This window comes from Apis laboriosa, unplaced genomic scaffold, assembly GCF_014066325.1.
Source record: "Apis laboriosa isolate Shangri-la unplaced genomic scaffold, ASM1406632v1 scaffold14551_cov152, whole genome shotgun sequence".
Taxonomy (NCBI): Eukaryota; Metazoa; Arthropoda; class Insecta; order Hymenoptera; family Apidae; genus Apis; species Apis laboriosa.
This window is the reverse complement of record NW_025221576.1, coordinates 234,717-255,130: the sequence shown is the minus strand read 5'-3', so window position 1 is coordinate 255,130 and position 20,414 is coordinate 234,717. Positions and strand designations below refer to the sequence as shown.

The window sequence follows — 20,414 nt, the reverse complement described above, 5'->3', positions numbered from 1 at the left end:
AACGGACACCGCCATAAACGTCCGATAACTCACGGGTCGCTATCATGGGAACACGGCTACAAGAAGCCATACACGTCGTCATAATTAAAATCGACTTCGATTACTCTAACCCGTTGGAATTCTCTTATGAATCGCCATGCGTAAATTTTAATTGGTTTTCGGTAAACATTTAACACTTTGCTTCATTTAGTCGTTACGACTCGATCCGTACGACGAGTTTGTAACCATTGCTTCCAATACCGTATCGCGTTATGGATTGGTTTCAATACGTTGTGGAATACGTAGAAAATAAATTCCCCCTCCCTTTTGCAAGCATTTGAACACACGTTAGAGTCGAACAATCGTCCTTCTAAATTTTCGAACCTTCGATTGACGGAAAAAGAGGGAGGGAGAGAGGGAGAGGGAGAGAGAGAATGGAAAAAGTTAATGAAACGAAACGATACCTTTGAAAACGTAAAATGTTTTTTTTTTTTTTTTTTACGTTTTTGAACGCGATTAAACGAGATTTGCGACGGTCGGTCGTTCGAGAATAAAGTTACGAATGGCTGTTTAGAAAAAAAAAAAAAGAAAGAAAGAAAGAAAGAAAGAAAGAAAGGAAAAAGGAACGAAATCGAAGCAAGAGGCGAGCGGCATGGAACAGGGACTCGATCGATCCTTTCATAGGGGTCAATGTATTCATCGATGAAGTTGAAGGGAACCTGCAATATATTTACTGGTACTTCGCGCAAGTTTATACGCGTCGGTATGTAGCCGACTCGTATGGCTCAAAATAGATGCTAACCGATTGTCGTCGATCGGTGTGAAATCGAATTAGTCAGGTACAAATTAGATATATCCAGCTTGAGATGAGATCCAAGAATGCTAAATCCAATCCGTGTAAATGCGCAATATATTTTTCCTATTTTTAATCCTTTCCTTTTTTCTCTCCTTTCCTTTTTTCTCTTTTTTCCCCCTTTTTTTTTCACGTTCCCTCTTACGTCACGAATACCTCTCTACCGACGTAAATAACGAAAAGCATTATCGATCCTCTTTTTTTCGATCCTTTAAGTGCCAATCATCTCATCGTTGTTTTAAAATTTCCACTTAAAATAACGACTCGTCTCCTCCATCACACGCGCCTGTATATATCCGCGCATAAAGATCCCACTCCGAGCGATATTAAAAAATAATAATAATGGAAAATAAGCGAAGTAACGGTACAGGGGAGATTTTTGAAATAATCTAACGAGCGCGAGAAGTGGCGCGGGGATAATCGCGGGATAAATAAAGTTTAATGGGAAGCGATAAACGGTGGCAAGAAAAAACGGTGGATCGGGCGACGAGCGATCAGGTGCAGGGGGACATAAAACGCGGTCGAAACTCCGCAATATCGCAATGGCTCCCCCTCCCTGGTCACGCCCTTTCGCGCGCAAGATGTTTGCAAATCTCACCGATGTGGCTCTGTTCACGGCGCTATAAACGTCCCGCTTAACGCGGGCTATATTTCTTCCGACAAATGGTGGCCGAGAAAAAAACGCTCGTATTTAAGTTCACGTATTGTTTCTCATCCCGTTCGCTCCCCGCGTGCATTCCACGCCCAGTACGCTAATTTCTTCGATTCCCCCGTAGTTTACGGCCTCTCCCCCCTCTCCCTAAATAAATTTCAATCGCGCGTACCTCGAAAGGGGCCTCGAAAGGGGCCTCGAAAGGAGGGAGACTCTTTCGGCCGAGAATAAAACTCGCCTTCGTTTGTTTTCTCCGCGCGAAATTCTGGAAATTCCGTTTCGAAAAATATCTCTCCCCTTCTCGAATCGGAGGTTTCTCGGAGGGAATAGAAAAGATTGGAAAAAAATGAAACGATCGAGGAGGGGAAGGGGAAGGAATTTCTATCGACCGTTCACGGAGGATAATCGATTTCACGACACGAGTGTGTAAGCTCGGAGAGAAACTTTCTCGCTCGATAATTTTTCGAGCATATATAAAAAAAACGATTATTACGCGTTTGACCTTGGTATCGCAGTTACGTTGAAATTATTTAATGAAACGATCTCTAGCCCGTTATCCTTTTAACGAAGCTCGAACGCAGTCCCGATTACAACGGAAGACAGGAATATTCGAGACAAACGTGGTAATTTTAATTTTCATATTATACAGGAATATATTACGAAAACCTATCAATGCGTTCCCCTCACAGTTCACAGTAATATAATTAAAGAGGCTATAAAAAGATTACAAAATAACGCACATATAATACGTAATATTCAGCGGGACGTGTGTACGCGGTGCGAGGTCGAAAGGGTTAAATAAGCCACTCGACTCATCTGCGTGAACGGCGACGAAAAGATCGAAATTGCACGGTGGATGACCGAGGACGAAATCCGCGAGGAATTAGCCGGCGGCAGCCAGAGGACGAAGCTTTCACGGGCGGTAAAGGTGGTAAAGGGCGCCATTCGGCATTAAATGTCAGTCAGCCGCATCGTAAAGCAAAACTGCAGCGCATCCAGTCAATGGACCCGAGTGTCCACCATCTTACCGTCGCTGTTTCAACACGCGTTATTGCCTTCCGCGCGATATCACGGAGACGAAAGGCGAATAAAAGAGAGAACGGACTGCCGTGAAATGAAAATTTTCTCGAATGGAGAGAGAGAGAGAGAGAGAGAGAGAGGGAAGGAGAGAAAGAGGATTCTTACGAGATGAAATTTCGCGCTTGCGCGCGGGGAACGAAAGAAGTAGGAAGTCATCACCGCGATGCTGCCGCGTGTACCGTTTCGAAAATTCTTCGATACCAATGACCCTCGTTTATTACGAGGTAATAAAAATTGGATAAAAAGTATCCAAAGCGGTGAAAAAACGCGAGAGAAGAAAAAAAGGGAAGAAAGTAATCGCGGCACAAATCTATCCATCTATCTTCGGCTCGATTACAATTTCGTTTCCTGGTCTCGTATTGGAACGAAATTCCTCGTAACGTTTACGTACCCCGATCATTTCGGCTCGTTACGCATCGCGGTTACGTTGTACGCGTCCGCCCCTCCATCCCCCTTATCATCTTCGATTCATCTTCGAAAACGACGGTTACGAGAGTAGAGCGATACGTACCTCTCCAGGTTCTAATCGCGGTTCAGATTGCTGACCGAGAGAACAACACACGGATCTATCCGTTACGCAACGCGAGGTGCTACGCGAGAAGCGTGCGGAACAGACATCGCGCTCCAATAGCCTCCGAATAAAGATCACCATCGAAATACCATCGCCACACCCCCCTCCGTTTTATCGAGATGCTTTTATACCCAACTTCGTTCCAACCTCCCTCCTCTCCCTTTTTCTAAATCACACGACGCGACTCCCTCGACCGTTTTCCGTACGATACTCGTGTCACGATAGAGCACGGTTGGGAGGAGGAAGAAGAAGATCACCGGGGGCATCGTCGGAGCGCGTGCATCATCGATGATCCACGACGGGGAGAAGGGGAGGGAGGATAGGATCGGATAGGATCTCGTAACGGCGCGAGGGTGTGTCGGAAATGGGATCGAAGGGGATCGTCGGCACCCAGCGGTTGTCGAGAATCGCTGGTCATCGTTGGAAAGAAGTCGTCCCGGGGCCCCGTTACGAGTGCCCTCGAGACACGACGCTTCGTACGCTTCGATAGGGTTCGAGTCTCGTCGAGAACGGGCCGTGGAACAGGAGTGATTTCGGTGAGTCATCGACGAGAATATCTTTCCTCACCGGAAGGATATCGAAGGGGATATCGAGAAAGAAAAATCGAGAGAGAGGGAAAAAGTGTATCGCGGTTCGATGCTGGTACACGAGCGCCGAAAATAACGGATTCCGATTATGCACGATCGATCCACGTTCCGTGCGAAATGCCCGTATCATCGAGCGTAACGCCGATCTCTCGGAGCGTGCGACGAGAAAGAAGAGAAGAAGAGAGAGAGAGAAATTAAAGCTTCGGCAGAGCGGGCGTCGCCGAATAAATTCGCCAGGCTTCAACGAGAACTTCTTTTTTCTCCCTCCGTTTCATCGGTCGATCCATTTGGCGGGAGAGGAGAGGGAAACTCGGCCGTTAAAAATGAAGACATTCGGACGGAGATATGATTCCATATAAATCATCCGGTCGAGAAAGGAAGAAAGAGAGAGAGGGATGAAGGAGAGAGAAAGTCTACCCGACCGTGCAAACTTCTCTCTCTGTTCGACCCGTTCTCGCGAATAACGTTTCTCCTTTTCCATCGAACCTCGTATCTTCGTCTCTCTTCCTCTTTCCGCGCTTTTTCTAACTCTCCTTCTTTTTTTTTCTCACTTCTCAAAGCGAGAGTCGGCTCGTGACCGACGTTCGTCCCGGTGGCAAAAGAATTCATTTGTTTTATCTCGCCCATTTCAATTAATATTTATCGTTTGTTTGCTCGGCCAGACCTCCGTTATGTTCGACGAAACACCGCTACACACACACATACACACGGATACAGTACTTTTACTATTTACTATCGTTGTTCATCTCGCGTTCCGCGACACTCTTTCTCCTTGCTTCGACGGACAGTTGATTCCACCGAGACGAATCGGCCATCGCGTTTATTCGTATCTCATTCGTATACGCGCATACACGAGTATTAGACGAGTCGAAGGAACGCATCGTCTAATTGGAATTTTCGCCACTGTATTTCGCCGATCGGCGACGAAAGATATACAGGATATACGGGAAACGGAAAGATTTCTCCTTTTATCCATAGATTTACCTCCGAGCGTTCGTAAAGTGTCGTACGCGATATTTCAAACGTTACGAGGATATTCCCTCCGCATCGAGCGTGTGCACCTGCGCACGAGGAGGCTATCGAACATCGTCCAGGATGATTTCGCGGCTAACCTCCTCGCGAGTTTTCTCTTCCGCAAACCTCTTCCAGCCACGGGAAGCCCACCTTTTACACCTGAACGTATATCTGCCGCGATCTGTGTACACCGTTCGCGGTACACGCGCCCGAGCTGAAGCTCGTGAAATAAATCAGGTATGATCGAGCGGCCACTCGTTCGCTCTCGAGTCGAACGAGAAACGGATGTGTGGACGAGCGCGTCCCAGCTTCGAGAACGGAAGGCGATCGTGCGCAATTTTTCTCCCGATAGGAGAAAAAACGATGGCAAGGATGGAGGAGGGCGTTGCACGTTGATTCTTCGGGGAACGAGACTGCTTCGAACGGATCGATGCAGGGGTTTGATAAACTCTATATGGCGGGATTCGAGGGCGTTGTTTGCAAATTAAACGTGGCGAGGGCTCGTTTCGCGAACGGCCTTGACGAAACACGCGTGCTCAGCGATTCGTGGAAAGGTCGAGAGTTAATTGGTTTATATTCTTGCGTTTGCAAACGATACGTTTGACAATGATACCGTGGATAAAAGAAAACACGGTATAATGGAAAAAAATGTTTCATTTTAACTCGGAAAGAGAGAGGTTGTTGTTATCGAGAATAAAGGAACGTAAAGAGAAAGAAAGGGAGAAACGCGGAGCGCGATGTCGGGTCATTCGAGGAGGCGATTTAATATAAATCGAGAAGACGAATGGCGCGCGCGGCCTACTTGACTCTGTGTATCCTTGGGCGTACATGTATTTAAACAGGCGTTTAACATAATTCATCCGCTCTCGGCTCTCTCTCTCTCTCTCTCTTTCTCTTCTTCAATTCCCTTTTCGTGCCTCTCCCTTCCTCGACCACTCGATCGATTCGAGCTGTTCGAATTTCGACGCGAGTGTACTCGTTTACGCGCGAAACGAAGCAAGATCATAGAAATAAGTAAATAGAAAGGAGAAACACGTACCTGTTTCCTTTGTAATTTATATATTCGCGAGTGTTAAAAATCCATCGAGTTCAAACTTCGATTTTGTCGTCACTTTCGCGCTCAATCCATATATTCGACTCGTAATTTCTCGGTAGCGGCGATCCGGTTTCATCGACGTGGCGATCGTCGAATAAATCGGATCGAACGGTATCCAAGTACATCCATTCTCGTCGCCTGGAAAATACGAAGGCGTGGGTAATGGCGGGCAGCCGGGTAATTGCGCGCGAAAGCACGCGACCGTAAACGCGAGTCGAACGAGAGTACGACAGCGGTGTTACGCGCGGTTAATCGACGGCGTTTGTCGTCTCGTTTGTCGTCGCGTTGTTATTGACCGCTCGTGTCCGTGTTTACGGGAGGAGCGCGGCTCGGGACGAATCGAGGCAGACTGAAACGATAACGTTATCGAGGCGTTATCATCGATGCGAGGACGCACGCGGAGAAGGAGATATGGAGGGGGGGGGGGATGGATTCCTCGAATCTCGTTTCCAATGTTGTCATCGTTCACCTTTGTTATTAAACGCAGAAGCTCGTAAAGCGCGCGAGCGAGTCGGGGCAAAGGCGCATAATACTCGCCTCCACGTAATTACCGCGGGGAAGCTTTATGGCGGCGTGTTCGCCGAGTATTAATTTTCTTTCGCGCCCTGCTCGATCCTCGCGCGAACGAGCGATACGAACGACAAAAGAGAAGAGAAAAGAAAAGAAATGGAAGGAAAGGGAAAAGAAGATGCGAGCGAGCGATGGCCAATGCGATTTTATCCACTCTTCTCCGTACGTACACACCTTCTTCTCCCTTCTGCGCGACCAACGTTCCTCTCACCTACGCACGCTTCCCACAGTCTTTTCGCTTTCTCTCTTCGATCGTCCAATTTCGCCGTATCCTTCAATATTAATTATCCCCGGGAAAACTCGATTTTTTAATCCTTCTGTTCCTCCTTTGTGAGAAACCTCTTTCTCGTGTCAATTCTATGCCGTTAACTTCCACTCTATTCGTGTTTACTCGAAGATTCGTTCGAAAAAGTAGTTTTAAAAAGAGATATTAAACTTTAATTCCACGAAGGAACGAGCGAGATTAAGAAGGAGAATCCTTTCTCGATCGAGTTCGAAATCGGTTCACGGGGAATGGATCAGATATAAGCGAAGAGGGGGAACAGCTGCGCCGTCTAAGCGTCGTTTCGATCGTTTAGAGACACCTGCCATCCCCGAGAGCTGTGCCTCTCCCGTTTTCCGGTAGCAGGAACCGGAGCTGTAATCAATGTTGCCCCTATTTATTCGTCCATTTATAACGCTGCTGCCTCTATCCGCACGCTTTGTCTATTCCTCGACGCACGGTTATCCCGATAAATAACGAGACTTGTTATCGCCTCCTCCTCTGTTTGCCTTTGCCATTGTATCGCGACGCGCCGCTTACACGCTCGTACGCTTCCCCACGTTTCACGAGAACGGCAACCGTGACCGTGCAATTACTCGTGGAAATAAATTCATCCTGCCTAGCCGCGACGCGGACATAATCGGAGGATAAGAGAAACGGGAGTCGCGCGGAGCTCGTTAGCGGCCGTTTCGAAAATCTTTTCCTTCCTAGCACCAACGACTCCCTTCTTCTTCTTCTTCTTCTTCTTCTTCTTCTTCTTCGAACGAACCTCGGCCCTTTCCTCTCCTCGAGAGGGACGTCGAGACGCCTCCGTCGCGTCCGAAACAGGACCGTTCCCCGGTCGAGGGCCCGAGGTGGAGGCTTCGTCATTGTCAAGGAGCCGACACTCGAAGCGAGGGCCCTGCCATTAATAACGTTCGCCCAAGAGGAACCGAGAGGACGTGGATTTCCGCGCGTGTGTGCGTCGCCCCGTGGTTTCGTCCCCAACCATGTACGCGCGTATTACATATATACACGTGGTAGTAGTACGCGTTGGATGCGTCCGACAGGGCGGGACGCACGAGCATAAACAATTGCGCATCGGCCTCGCCCCTTCCCGATACGGCGTAACGAAACGAGAGAGGTCCCTGCTCGCCGCCCACCTCAACCTCCCTTCGTTTCGAGAAGGAGAGGAGAGGAGCGCCTCGGGGGGAGGAGGGCAGCGATGATCGAAACGAAGCGGGGACGACCCCCCCCCCCTTTTTTTCGTGGGTCGTCGAGCAAAATGCGCGCGGCCGGCGGATTTTTAGGGAAGCCGATAAACGGTGCAATTATCGGGACGTCGAGAACCGTATTCTCTTTCTCGCCACCCGAAACGGACGGATATCCGAGCCGAAGATTAATTAAAACGGAGGGAGGGAAGGGACAGATCGACGGGAAAAAAGAACGGGTGGAGAGGTGGTCGCGAACGCGTAAGCGGCACGAGTTTTCGAGTTTCGCCGCTTATTTGGGAGACGGATCGGTCGGGTCGGCCACCTAAAATAGAGGTACCGATTTTAATTGGAATAAGTTGGACCGGGTGCAAAAAAGCGCGCCGCGTTCCTCGATTCTTGCCCCTCCTCCGATTAAACCGAATCGCGGCCCCGTCGCTCGCCAATTTATTAGGCCGCGTTACGGCGTTAGAGTGGCCGTGGACGGCTCGAATTAAATTCGTATTTGGCCGCGCACCGGCCAAATTAGACCGGACGGAGATAAATCCGCGGCTCGGATCTCTCGGCTCGAAAGCGAGAGCGGAGGGAGGAGAAGCGGAGAGGGTGGTGGCGGCGGCGTTAAATTGAGACATTCGGCCGCGGTGCGGAAAGAAGATGGTATCGATGATTAATGCGCGGATGGAGGCCGGGGGATCGGTAAAAAGCGCGCAATTACATCGCGCAACGCTTAATGACTCGATAAGTGGTATCGCGGAACTGTACGCAACGCGGGATTATACATGCAGGCCGCTCGTCCGCCCCGCCGCCTCGTAATAACTGCAATTTCATCCGGTCTCGATCTTCGTTGTTCCATCGTTTCGAGGGTGAGCGAGTCGCGTCGGGGGAAAAAGAAAAAAATCCTACCTCACTCGAGGCGCTAGCCACGTCGACTAAACGCGGGGAGGGATCGGGGCAAAAAGAACGGGGAGAGACCGCGCGGAGAAACACGACTGCGAGAGGAGGTTGCGCGCGCGCGAGAGAAAGATAGAGAGAGAGAGAGAAAGAGAGAGATTGGACCCTCGCTCGAGAAGAAGACTTTCCTCGAGTCCTGGATTAATACCGCGGTGGTGAAAAGCGAAGAACACGCGGAGAGGAGAGAGAGAGAGAGAGAGAGAGAGGGAGAGAGAGAGGGAGAGAGGAAGGGAGAAGAAGCGGTGATCGTTCCTCTCCGGCAGGCTGGACAATAGGAGCGCCGCGAAGTGTAGCGGACAAACAAATAGCCAATTAAAATTCCGGTTGCACGGCGAACATACTTGTATCAGCTGCGGTACTACCAAGCATTGTGCACCGGAGGCATGCGGTGTCTGGATCGGTTGACTGGGACCCAGAAGATCGGTTGCTTACGACCAACCTTCAAGGACTATCTCTCGGACGCGACCCGTTTGAGAGAGAGAGAGAGAGAGAGAGAGGAGGAGACATCGTTATCGATCGATCGCTGCTTTATCGCCGACGATTCTCCACCTCTTCTCCCGCTGTCCACTGTCCGTCGTTTCCGCGACGATTAATTAAAAAAAAATCCTTCTCCCTACTTCCATGTCGATTAATCATAAATTATGCCCCCCGACGCTATGCTTATTATTGTCGTCCGTTCGCTAATCTTTTCCTTCTCTCTTTCATCTTTTCTTAAAAAAGTAAAATAAATAATAGCGATTATACTTTCCATACTAAGAAGTTTCGATTTCTTCGTACGATCGTTTCGTTAATCGGTATACGGATGGTGATAAATGGATCAGTGTGATGATAAGGATTTTACGCGATCGTTATTGTTACTTGATAAAATCGCGGGGATGATCAATCAAGGCGGGAAATTAATTATCTAGGAGCGTATCGTACTTGCCACGCTTATACGACTATAAATGCCAAGCTTTAAATTACTTCCTCGCCTTTCTGTCCGTTTTTTCCGTCCGTTTAGCGAATAACGCGTTCGTGCATCGATACGAGTCGAGCGTTGTAGCGTTGAGAAAAAAAAATTAATTACTCGTACTTCCTTTCGAGCGTGAAATCGACGCTTGTCGTCGAAATCTCGGCCTCCGAGTAATCTCGCGGCGCGAGAAATTCGGTAAAAATCGATCGGGAATCGAGATGTCGGTCGGAATCGTCGGCGAATTATCGAATCGCGACGCTGGATACGATCACGGGCCCGTAATTGCAACGCTATTCGTACATTATTGGCTCGTATATTATTTGACGCGATTCAATAAGTCGGAACCGATGTTATCCGTTCGTCGTTAAGCCGTATTCGCAATATCGATCGCCGTTGATGAATGATCGTATTTAAGCCTCCGTCATTTTTCCCGGCGATTATTAACGTTAAAATTGAATGCGTCCGTAGCGCGTTAGTCCGGTAGCGGTTGTTCGCGACCACGTACGAAAAAAACTTCTTTCTTTTTATCCTCTTTTATCTCTCTCTTTCTCGCCTTTCTCTTCCTCTTCCTTACAGTGTCCACTCGAAGATCGTCGAACGCGCGTTAAAGTCCCCCCTCCCTCCCCAACCTACTAGCAACGCCACGGCTTCGCGAGCAAAAGGAGAAAGAGAGAAAGAGAAAGAGAGAAAGAGAGTAATTTATCGAAGGGATCGAGAGCAAACGAGACGAGGGTTCGAGCGCTCTTTGTTCGCATCGGATCCGAACGCGAATTGCTCGCACGTGTAAACCGTTGGGTTACGCGAGAAACGTCCGATGGTGAACTATCTCGTCGCTTCGAGCGTTGGCGACGCGCCAATTTTCGTCTTGTTACGATGTAACGCGAAGGGAAAAGAAGAGAAGGAAATTTTTTTTCTAGGACTTTTTTTTTTCTGCCGATTATCGGCGGTCGAACAAAGACGCAGGGAAGGACGGTGGTTCCTCGATCGACGCACGAAAATAATGTATTTTACACATTGAGATGGGAGCGCGCGTGGGCATCGGCAGAAATATATGAACAATCCGGTGTACGATGTACCTGCGCTCCCGGGGAGACTACCTGCGGCTAATTTACAGCGAGCCGCGCGGATAACTTCCGTCGTTATTCTCCGCGCTTCTCCATCCCCCTCCCCTCCCTTCTCCCTCTTCTTCCCCTTCTTCGAGTTTCTTCTTCGTAACGGGTATCGCGATTAGCCTGAAACACGAAGAGAATACAGGAGAGAATACTCGGTTGCGTTGGTTGCGTAGGTTGATCCGGATCTTTCTCTCCCCTCCCCCAGCCCTACCTGTCGTTTCGGCCACGAGAGCTCAAGGGACACCTCGGCGACCACCTCGACGATCCGGAGGGCGAGCAAATAACGTGGATGGACGTAGCTGCCAATTCGCCCCGTCTCTCGTTGCGTGAAATTAGCGGCGATCCGATCGGTGAGTTTATAATTCGCGTGAAAACGGGGAAAGAAATTAATTTCGCACGCGTTTATATATTTGTGCTTTTTAGATCGAGATGGACGAGACGGAAGCGAAGAGCGAGCCTGAACCCGATGTTAAATCCATCGAATGCGACGATGTATGCGTGCCCTCGATATCTTTCCCCCTCGATCGCGTTATTTCTATTCGATGTATACTTTTTCCATCTCGAAGGCGGGAAAAGTGCGTTTAAAGGTATCCGATATCTAACCAGCAGGAGGATGCACCGATCACGACCACGACGAAGAACGCGTTGATAACGACCCAGTTGGATCCTTGCGACGTTTACCCGCATCGCGTCAAGGTGTCGATCGTCGGAGTAGGGAAGATCGGGATCGCCTGCGCCATCGCGATCCTGATGAGAGTTAGTATCGGCGCGGATCGCGATGGCGCTCGATCAACCGTCTGATACCCCGTGATCTTTAGAGGATGGCGAGCGAGGTCTGCCTGATCGACCACGACGCGAACAAGGCTTCCGCCGAGGCCGAGGATATTCAACACGTCGGTTTTTTTTTGGGATGCCCACTGGTAACTGGCACGTCAGGTACTCGACACATCTATGTACACATGGTTATACATTTCTATTCCAATGACTTTTTCCCCGATTCTTTCAAACTTCAAAATCCTCCATTTTAATTTCCTGGAAACGTGGAAATGGAAAATCGATAAATCCGTGACGGAAATTCGAAATTCCAGAAATCTTTGGATGTATCGAGAGATGTTTCCGTGGACGTGCGGCGGGTCGGAAACAACGGTCCCCCTTGCCGAAAGGGGAAGGAATGAATTTTTGGGACCGGTACAGGTTTCGAGATCCTTCTCTCTCCGGTCCTGTCCTTTAATCTCGTCGCTCATCTACATCGCCGCGTGCTTACACGCGGTCGTCTCGCCGAGCGTTTCCCCGAGCTTTTCACCGCTCCACTCGTAAATTTCGTGCCGCTCTCTCTTATTTATCTCGACCACGATCGACTCCACGATACATATTTTTCTCTTTCTTCTTCTTCTTCTTCTTCTTTCTTCCCTTCTTTCGCTTCTTTTAGAACTTCTTTAAGAACGTAAGAATCCTTGCGTATCTTGCAATCCTTCCAAACTTTCTTCGATCTAAAAAATCGAACGCGTTTCCTTTCGTAATCTTCCTCGTCGATTCGGTTTAATCTCGTCCGCAATTGGTGAGTGGCTACTACCGGAACAACACTAGAACAGGCTGTTTTTACCGACTAATTTATCTCCTACGGTGTATCTCGCTCGCGATACACTCTCGAGCAGAGAGGTGTTACCTAAAATCGGTGCCTCTTATTCTCTTCCACGTTACGTCTTCCACTGTACGCGGTTATCGCCGCATCTCTCAACCGACAAACGAACAAAGTCTCTCTCTCTCTTGCTTGGAAAGGGGACGAGATTCGATTCCCTTTCGTAACGTTTTGTATTCAACCAGCTTCCGATGGCTTTATTACCGAACGAGAAAAGATTTCCAGAAAGGGATGCCCGACTTCTCTAACCTTTCCTTTCTCCTTTTTCCTATCTCGGTTGGGATGGAACGTGATTCGCATAAACATTTCTTCTCCGTCGAATTATATGGATTCTCGGATAAAAACGTTGATTCTTATCGTTATCGATATTCCATATCCACGTTTACGGAAAATCGAGTTTAATTCTTTATTATTAAGTGGCCTGTTTGCAAATTTTTATTAGTTGGATTTTTGGTAGCGAGAATGAAATCGAAATAGGAGGAATCTGTCGTTTATTTATTAAAAAGACGGTCGAATCGGCAGAGATCAGTACGGTGAAGGAATCGGCCGTGGTGATAATTTGCACGCCGGAGACGCAGCCGGGCGAGAACCAAAACGTGAAGCACAACCTGAAGGTGTTCAAGAAGATAATACCGGCCATAGCGAGATTCGCGGCAAAATCGGTTCTGTTGATCGTGACGCGGCCGGCCGACGTGATGTCCTACATCGCGTGGAAGCTGTCGGGATTCCCTTCGAACCGCGTGCTCGGCATCGGCACGCTGATCGACTGCGCCAGGCTTCAAGATTTCGTTAGCAGACGATTGAACGTTGCTCGAAGCTCGGTCAGTTGCATGACGATCGGCTCCCAAGGAGACATGGCTGGTATCTCTCTTCTCCCTCCTTTCGATGGATCGAGTCGGTGCTACCCTCCCCCTTTTGCAGTTCCTCTGTGGTCGAGCATCTCCGTGGGCGGAATGAAACTTCGGGACATAAACTCGAGAATAGGGGAACAGGACGATCCCGAGAAGTGGTACGAAATCGAGGAGAACGTGAAGAGCGTGTGAGTAGCGTGATCGTCGTTAGGTCGGGAGGGGAGGATCGTGGGAGCTCATTTCGCCCTGGTTTCAGCGGGAAGGAACTCGAGGAGAAGAAAGGATCGTGTTGCTGGGGCGTGGCCATTTCAACGACGGAGATCGTCGACGCGATCGTTAGGAACACGAAAGTCGTGCTCCCCGCGTCAACGCACATTCTCGTAAGTGGAGAAAGAAAGAGGGACTCTCCTTCCTTCCTTTCTTTATCGTGCCCCGTTTTCCACAGAGTTGCGCCCACGGTACGGACAAGGACGTGTACATGTCCGTGCCCTGCGTGATCGGTCGCGAGGGTGTCTACTGCACCGTGCGGCAAAAGTTGAGCGAGCAGGAGAAGGCCGCGGTGCAGACGTGCGCCGACAACATTCGAAACATTTTGCGGGAGTCCGGCATCCTTCAGGAGAACAACAACAACGAGACGGAGCAATGAGTAAGGAGGGAGGGAGGGAGAAAGGGAAGGCGCTAGCGGAAATTGCACGGCAATTTTAGAAGGCGTCTTGATCGATAACGAGCGCGCGCATCTGGCGACCGGTTCTTCTCTGTGTATACTGCTATATAGTCGATCGGTGTATAATAAATGACAGTAGAGGAATCGACTTCCTAGAAAACTAATCGCGTCCCCCCCCAACGATCGGCCGATCGTCCGCAGTTACGAGCTATTCGTGGCGTCTGCCGATGCATCCTCGCGTCCAAACGAAGATCGAGAACACGTTTCGAACATGTTTCGTGCATGTTCCGATTTATTACGAATCGCCCAACGTTGCGTTGTTTTGTCACCTCGCGTTTTTCCTTTGATTCGCTCGACGACCAATAATAAAACGCGAACGATGACTCCTCTTCCTGTATTTCCCTCCGTTTTCCTTTTTCTCCAAATCAAATTGGAAGAGGGACGGGCGGAGGGAGAAGATTGGTGTTGGACGAAAGGTAGAATAGCGAGAGAGGAAGGAAGGAAATGGATATTGCGGCAACGTTGGATATTCGGGCAATTTGATATTCGTGCCGGATCTCGGAATATCGGGCGTTCTCGTGTGAGCGGAAATTGAAATTGGCGTATATCTCCCATATGCGCCAGCTGTCCATCGATTTGATCGGAATATATCGGTATCGAGAGGGACCGATAGAAGAAATTTTCGAAAATCGATACCTTTCGAATATTTCAATTTTAATCTCGATAGGATCGCGGACGAAACGTTTGTTGGCTACGCGAGCGGCCAACTTCGGGCGAAAGGATGAAGAACGTTTGACAGTCACTTTTGTTGTTTTATCTTGATGGAGACGAAATTTACAGAGTATTGTAGAGATATTCCAGATTTTCCGATCTAATTTCTGTTTTCGACTCGATCGAATCCCCGGGATGTTACACCTGACTCGTGAGTATCGCGTTCGTTAACCATGTCCGTGCCCAAAAAGAAGTTACTCGACACCGCCTGGAACACGACAACGTTTTTGCTCACCAAGCAGCCGGAAGATTTCGTGGATGGGCATCGCGTTAAAATCGTCATCGTCGGCAGCGGTTATACCGGCGTGGCCATCGGAATCGCAATCCTCTTCAAGGTTTGTCCCAAATTTTTACATCCTATATATCTCTAACCTGATATTATTTCGTCTTCTTCCCCCTCCCTCGTGTCTAAATTTTACTTTCCAAAAGAGAAACGAAACGTTTCCAACGAACAGCCCAAACCTGTACCTGTATTTAATACAATATTTAATACAACGATGCGTAAAGAAAGAAAGAAAAAAAATCACTCACTCGGCAGGCACACTACCGCTAAATCTACCGCGTTTTCCCATTGGACGACAAAAGGACGAAAAGTGGAAGGATGTGTCTGAAAGGATGCGTTTGCGTAGGAACGAGGGCTGAATGTAGGCTCGTTAGCGAGGATGAAAGAGGGATATTATGCAAATGATCCTCCGAAAGAGCGGAGGAGGGAAGAATGAGGGGGAGAGAGAGGAGGCGAGGGACGCGCTTCCTTTCGCTCGTTATCGGATCGTAACGCGAGCATTTACACGTAGGACGCCCCCGCAAGATGGCCGTGGCGCTGATTTATGCCAGTCACCGGAGGAGGAATCGTTGAAATCCATACTCTGCGAGGACACCCAACCCTTATCGCGTTCCCCTCGTCCGAAGGGGGAGGGAGAGAGAGAGGAGGCGCGAAGGCCTTGTCTCGTTTCTCGAGAGACGACGACCTTCACCGCTTTTGCCCACGGAAGCGGCTGTTTAAAATTGAAAAGGCCGCCCTCCTTTGTCGATGCGAATACCGCTGTCATTACGAATCGTTTCGCTGTTCCACGGAGTGTAACGTTTTCGTGCTCTCTCGTTGCGCGTAACTAACCGGGACGTCCATTAAGAGGCAGCGTTGCGTTAACGCAATTTTCTCCCGCTAATTTGTATCATTCGAGTCTCTATTTATCTCGTCTTTATTTCATCCCTTTCGCTCCTCGATCGAATCGCGAATGGAAAGAGGTGGAGAATCCCCTTTCTCGTGGAAACGGGAGAAAGGGGATGAACGGTGGGGAACGGTAATGAAGCCCCCTCCCCTCGTGGAACCATTTGTACACGACCGAGTTCCTAATAGCGACCACGTCGTTCTTCTTAATTTTGAATTAGCAATTTGATACTGACATTTCGTTGATGCAATTTCATTATTTCTTTATACATTTATTTATATATTAATTTAATTACTATAAAAATATAATTATTCAATAAATTTTACTATTTTCTTATATATATATATATAGTATAACTACTATTACATTTAATTTCCATAATTAAAAAATTTAATTATTTAATATATATAATTATTTATATCATAATATATTTTATTATAGTAATATTAATTTCAGCAATTTTATTAATCTCTCTATTTCTACTATTTTTCTACTATTTCGGTCTGTCATCAAGATCCATAATTATGGTCCTAGCATAGAGATACCGGGTTCGAACCCGTCAGCGTTATAATTCTCCCCACGAGACAAAGTAACAAAGTCTGTTGAGGGGTCTCCTTTATACGAGGCATCGAACTCGTTAACCGTCACCCGAAATCTTGGAGGATGAACGAGGAGGGGACGGACAAGGAAAAAGGTGAAAGCGAAAAGAGAATGCGAGAAAGAGAGAGAGAGGGGGGGGGAGAGGCGGTGAATCGTGGCGGTTGATCCTCGACAGATCGCATCAACGAGATGATCGCGGAGTACCATCTCCACGGTTTATCGTCCACCTTGCGAGCACGCTACGCCCAGCTCGGTCGGTAGTAGTAGTGGTACATACCTGCTTAAGACTCTTCTCGTCCTCCTCCTCCTCCTCTTCTTCTTCTTCTTCTTCTTGTTCTAGCCGCTGCTCGACTCGTTGTTACGCGTCATGTCTGTCGAGCCGCATTAAATCGTACAAACCATCTCGCGGGGACGGTGGTGACGATGGTGAAAAGCTTTTATGCTAGTCTCTCGTCCCCGTGATTCGTTTCGCGATCTAGAAAAAGAAAAAAAAACGCGCGCATAATAATTGAAAAGTGTCTTGATATAGATAGGATAATTGGTATAGAAAATATTCGTCGCGAAAAAAGATCGAGAAACTTTAATCGGTTTGAGGTGAAAAAAAATTGGAGGAATAATAAAATTCGCGGAGTATCGCACCTGTGCCCAAAGCGAGAACGAGAAGGAAGGACGAAACGTTGCCTTGGCTGGAGGTAAACCTAGAACCTTGCGAGTTTAAAAGCGACATAGGAGAGGAGCAAATCGAGGACACGCGTCGTTTCGTAAGGAAGCGTTGATGACTCGTCCCCTCGATCGTGCCTTTATTAAAAAATCTCGTTACAAAGTACACAGGGTTTTTTTTCGAGTTAATTACCCCGGAGTCAATATCGTCGCGCGATACGCGAGGGTATTACGCGAGAGTTGAGAAGAGAGTGAAACTTCATCAGCTGGGATATTATGCATGGTGCGGAAGTCATGCTTGACGAAGTATGGTGATTAAGCGGTGTACAATAACATATTGGAAGCACAAGGGCGTAACGTAATATTATTAAGAAGCCGCTTCTGCTGGTAGCCGCGAGTTCGTCTTAACGCGTGAAACTACCATCTGTCGGAGAGAAATTCGTCCATCTGGTGGCGTTTAGAAAGCTAGGAAAACTCCGATATTGCAACGATCAATTAGAGGAGCGATCAAGAGAAATTATCGAGTTGAAAGAAGGAAAGAGAGGGCGCGATCGACAAATTTCCACATCGAAATTATAGTTGGACGATAGGGGAAGAACATCGATTACCAACCGTAGGAAACGAGATTTTACGTATACCCTTTACGTTCCAAGCCTCCTGACATCTCTCTCCCATTTGATGCGCGAACAAAGCCGTTCTCCTTTTCTTATTACCTCGCTGCTGATCGAGTCGTGAGATCGCGAAAAATAGGAAAATAAAAAAAGGAGGGAGGAATAATTATCGCCGGTCGAGTGAAAAATCGAGTGGAATTCGCGTTACGCGAGGCGATCGGATCCTAACGATCGAGCGCATTAAGGGATCGATCGCGTAATAACTTTGGGCCCTTCGGCTAGCCTATTATATCGGCTAGTTAATTACTCCCTTTACGACGTTGCAGCGGCTCGCCTCCGAGCTGGTGTTCATAGACGTGAACGAGGAATTGGCGAAAGCAGAGGCGGAAGACATCAGCCATGGCGCTGCATTCCTCGGCAACCCGAAGATCATCGGTACCAAAGGTACGAGCGAAGATAAATATTTCTCTTTTCTTTTATTCCGTTTCGAAGGAGGGGGGGACAAAGTGGACGGCAAAATGGAAAGGCATTTCGACCGTTTCCCCAGATTACTCGCTGGCCAGAGACGCGACGGTGTGCGTGATCACGATCGGTGATAGATCGACTAACGAACAAGATCCGAGCACTTTGTTGGAGCAAAATTTGAACATCTTCAAGGACGTTATACCGAAAGTGTGCAAGTACGCGCCCAACAGTATACTTTTGATCGTGACGGCTCCAGGTAACGTTTCTCTTTTCGCCGATCTTTTTCCTTCCCCTTTTTTTACGCACGAAAATCAATCAATTTCAGTCGACATACTGTCGTACGCAGCCATGAAGCTCTCGGGCTTCCCACCGCATCGCGTGGTGGGACTGGGCACATTTTTGGACAGCTGTAGGTTTCAATACTTCATCGCGCAGAAACTTGGAATTTCGGCGAGCTCGGTTCAGGCCTCCGTAATTTGCGAGAACGGACCCACGTCTGGTAATAAATAAATAAATAAATAAATAAATGAACAAACAAAGCATACGAGTTATTCGTATATCGTTCCGCGAAAAATTTATGAAATAACGCGGGAACAGTGCCGATCTGGTCTGCCGTGACGGTGATGGGGATCAAGCTGAAGGACATAAACAAAGACATCGGTACTAAAGCGGATCCGGAATCTTGGGGCGAGCTGCACGCGAAAGTAATCGATTGCGACAACGATCTTATCTCGAGGAAAGGGTATCGGTGCTGGGGGATGGGTATCTGCGCCGCCGAGGTCGTCGACGCCATCGTACGAAATACTTGCATCTGCGTCACGGTTTCCACCTACTTGAAGGTAAGGAAATCAATTGTATCTTTTTTTTTTTTTTTTTTTTTTTTTGTTCCATTTGATATTCATTATGTCTGGTTATTCGTAACCAGGGTTGTCGGCACGGTCTCGAGAAAGACGTTTACATGTCCCTGCCGTGCATAGTAGGCAGAAACGGCATAGAGACGCTTCTTCGTCACCCGTATACACCGGAGGAGCAAGAACTCACGGAGACGTCGTGTCGAACCATTTTCGAGACTCAAAAATCGATTCTCAATAGTTTGGAATAAGTTACTCCTCCTCCTCTTCTTCTTCTTCTTCTTCTATCGAGAATATTTCAAATTTCACGCTCAGCTTTTATGTGAAAAATTAGAAAGTTGATACAATAATAAAATTGAAAATACAATTAACTCTCTATACAATAGAACGAGCGTTATAAATCGTGACGATTTCGTCGAGATTAAAGACTCTGCGTATAATTAATTAAACGAAACGCTATTGCAAATACAACGAACGCCGGTTTCGAGGTCGCACGATCTGTCGCAAGATTCCTCGATAGCCGAGCTTTTCCCTCTTTCTCCGCCTCCTATCCCTCCGATAAAGTCGTACAATAACGAATCCGACAACGGTTCCTACTTAAGCCACAGATGGCCAGAAAAAGAAATTTATTCATGGAATTCAGCGAGGCAGCGTGTATAAGGTTCGGTACGAAATAATCGGCCGGTGATTCATTACCACGATTACGGAGTCGAAATTTCGTCGAGCAACCGGCTAACTAAGGTGGAAAAAGCGCGTGAAACGGAGCCGGGCTTGGATACCCGCTGCTTTTAATGGCCCCCTCCCCAACTCTCTCCCCTCGTTCCGCCCCGAAACCGCGACCCGTTGTCGTCGCGACGGCCAACCACCACCAATTCTTTTCGTCGTTCTCTCGCGCGACAGGAGCGCGGTGATTCATTATCCATGCTAACGAATGCCCGTTACGACGGAGTGAGAGAGAGAGATAAAAGATTTCCTGCAGCTGGAAGCCACGCTAATAACGTCTTCATCTTCTCGACCCTTCTCTTCTCTCCTCTTTCCGACCGAACCCCATTTTTCTCTATTATCTCGATCACGCGCCTCGGCCGCGTAATTTATATCGCGATTACGGATCTAACCACGCGAATAATAACGAGTCTCGATATTAATTACCCTCGTCAATACGCGCGAGAAATGAAAAATTCATAATCCTCGGGAAAAAGAGGGAGGAAACGTCGCGGTGGGTAACGCTGATTACCCTGCTTTTTATTTCGCGCCGCCGATTTTT

At 48.1% G+C, this 20,414-nt stretch overlaps 3 protein-coding genes across 4 annotated transcripts in view; 2 read left to right on the top strand and 1 right to left on the bottom strand.

The window, feature by feature from the left end:
* LOC122710325 (TSC22 domain family protein 1) overlaps positions 1 to 5,938 on the bottom strand; it is a 123,001-nt gene extending 117,063 nt beyond the window's left edge. The window contains exon 1 of the mRNA XM_043928093.1: positions 5,776 to 5,938. The gene's annotated coding sequence lies outside the window, so the exon portion shown is untranslated. The remainder of the gene's footprint in view (positions 1 to 5,775) is intronic.
* Positions 1 to 14,012, top strand: part of LOC122710326 (L-lactate dehydrogenase A-like 6A) — a 99,836-nt gene extending 85,824 nt beyond the window's left edge. For both annotated transcript variants that reach the window (XM_043928095.1, XM_043928096.1), the window contains exons 2-8: positions 11,043 to 11,219; positions 11,293 to 11,361; positions 11,476 to 11,625; positions 11,688 to 11,805; positions 13,031 to 13,547; positions 13,616 to 13,739; positions 13,805 to 14,012. In XM_043928095.1, coding sequence (XP_043784030.1) covers positions 11,299 to 11,361; positions 11,476 to 11,625; positions 11,688 to 11,805; positions 13,031 to 13,547; positions 13,616 to 13,739; positions 13,805 to 14,005 — 1,173 coding nt within the window. In that variant the 5' untranslated portion in view covers positions 11,043 to 11,219; positions 11,293 to 11,298 and the 3' untranslated portion in view covers positions 14,006 to 14,012. The remainder of the gene's footprint in view (positions 1 to 11,042; positions 11,220 to 11,292; positions 11,362 to 11,475; positions 11,626 to 11,687; positions 11,806 to 13,030; positions 13,548 to 13,615; positions 13,740 to 13,804) is intronic.
* A 952-nt stretch (positions 14,013 to 14,964) lies between these two features.
* LOC122710327 (L-lactate dehydrogenase A-like 6A) lies at positions 14,965 to 19,412 on the top strand. Its single transcript, XM_043928097.1, has 6 exons — positions 14,965 to 15,129; positions 18,161 to 18,278; positions 18,382 to 18,555; positions 18,625 to 18,798; positions 18,897 to 19,138; positions 19,225 to 19,412. The coding sequence occupies exons 1-6, from the start codon at positions 14,968 to 14,970 to the stop codon at positions 19,399 to 19,401; spliced, it is 1,047 nt and encodes a 348-aa protein (XP_043784032.1). The 5' UTR covers positions 14,965 to 14,967; the 3' UTR covers positions 19,402 to 19,412.
* The last annotated feature ends 1,002 nt before the right edge of the window (positions 19,413 to 20,414 follow it).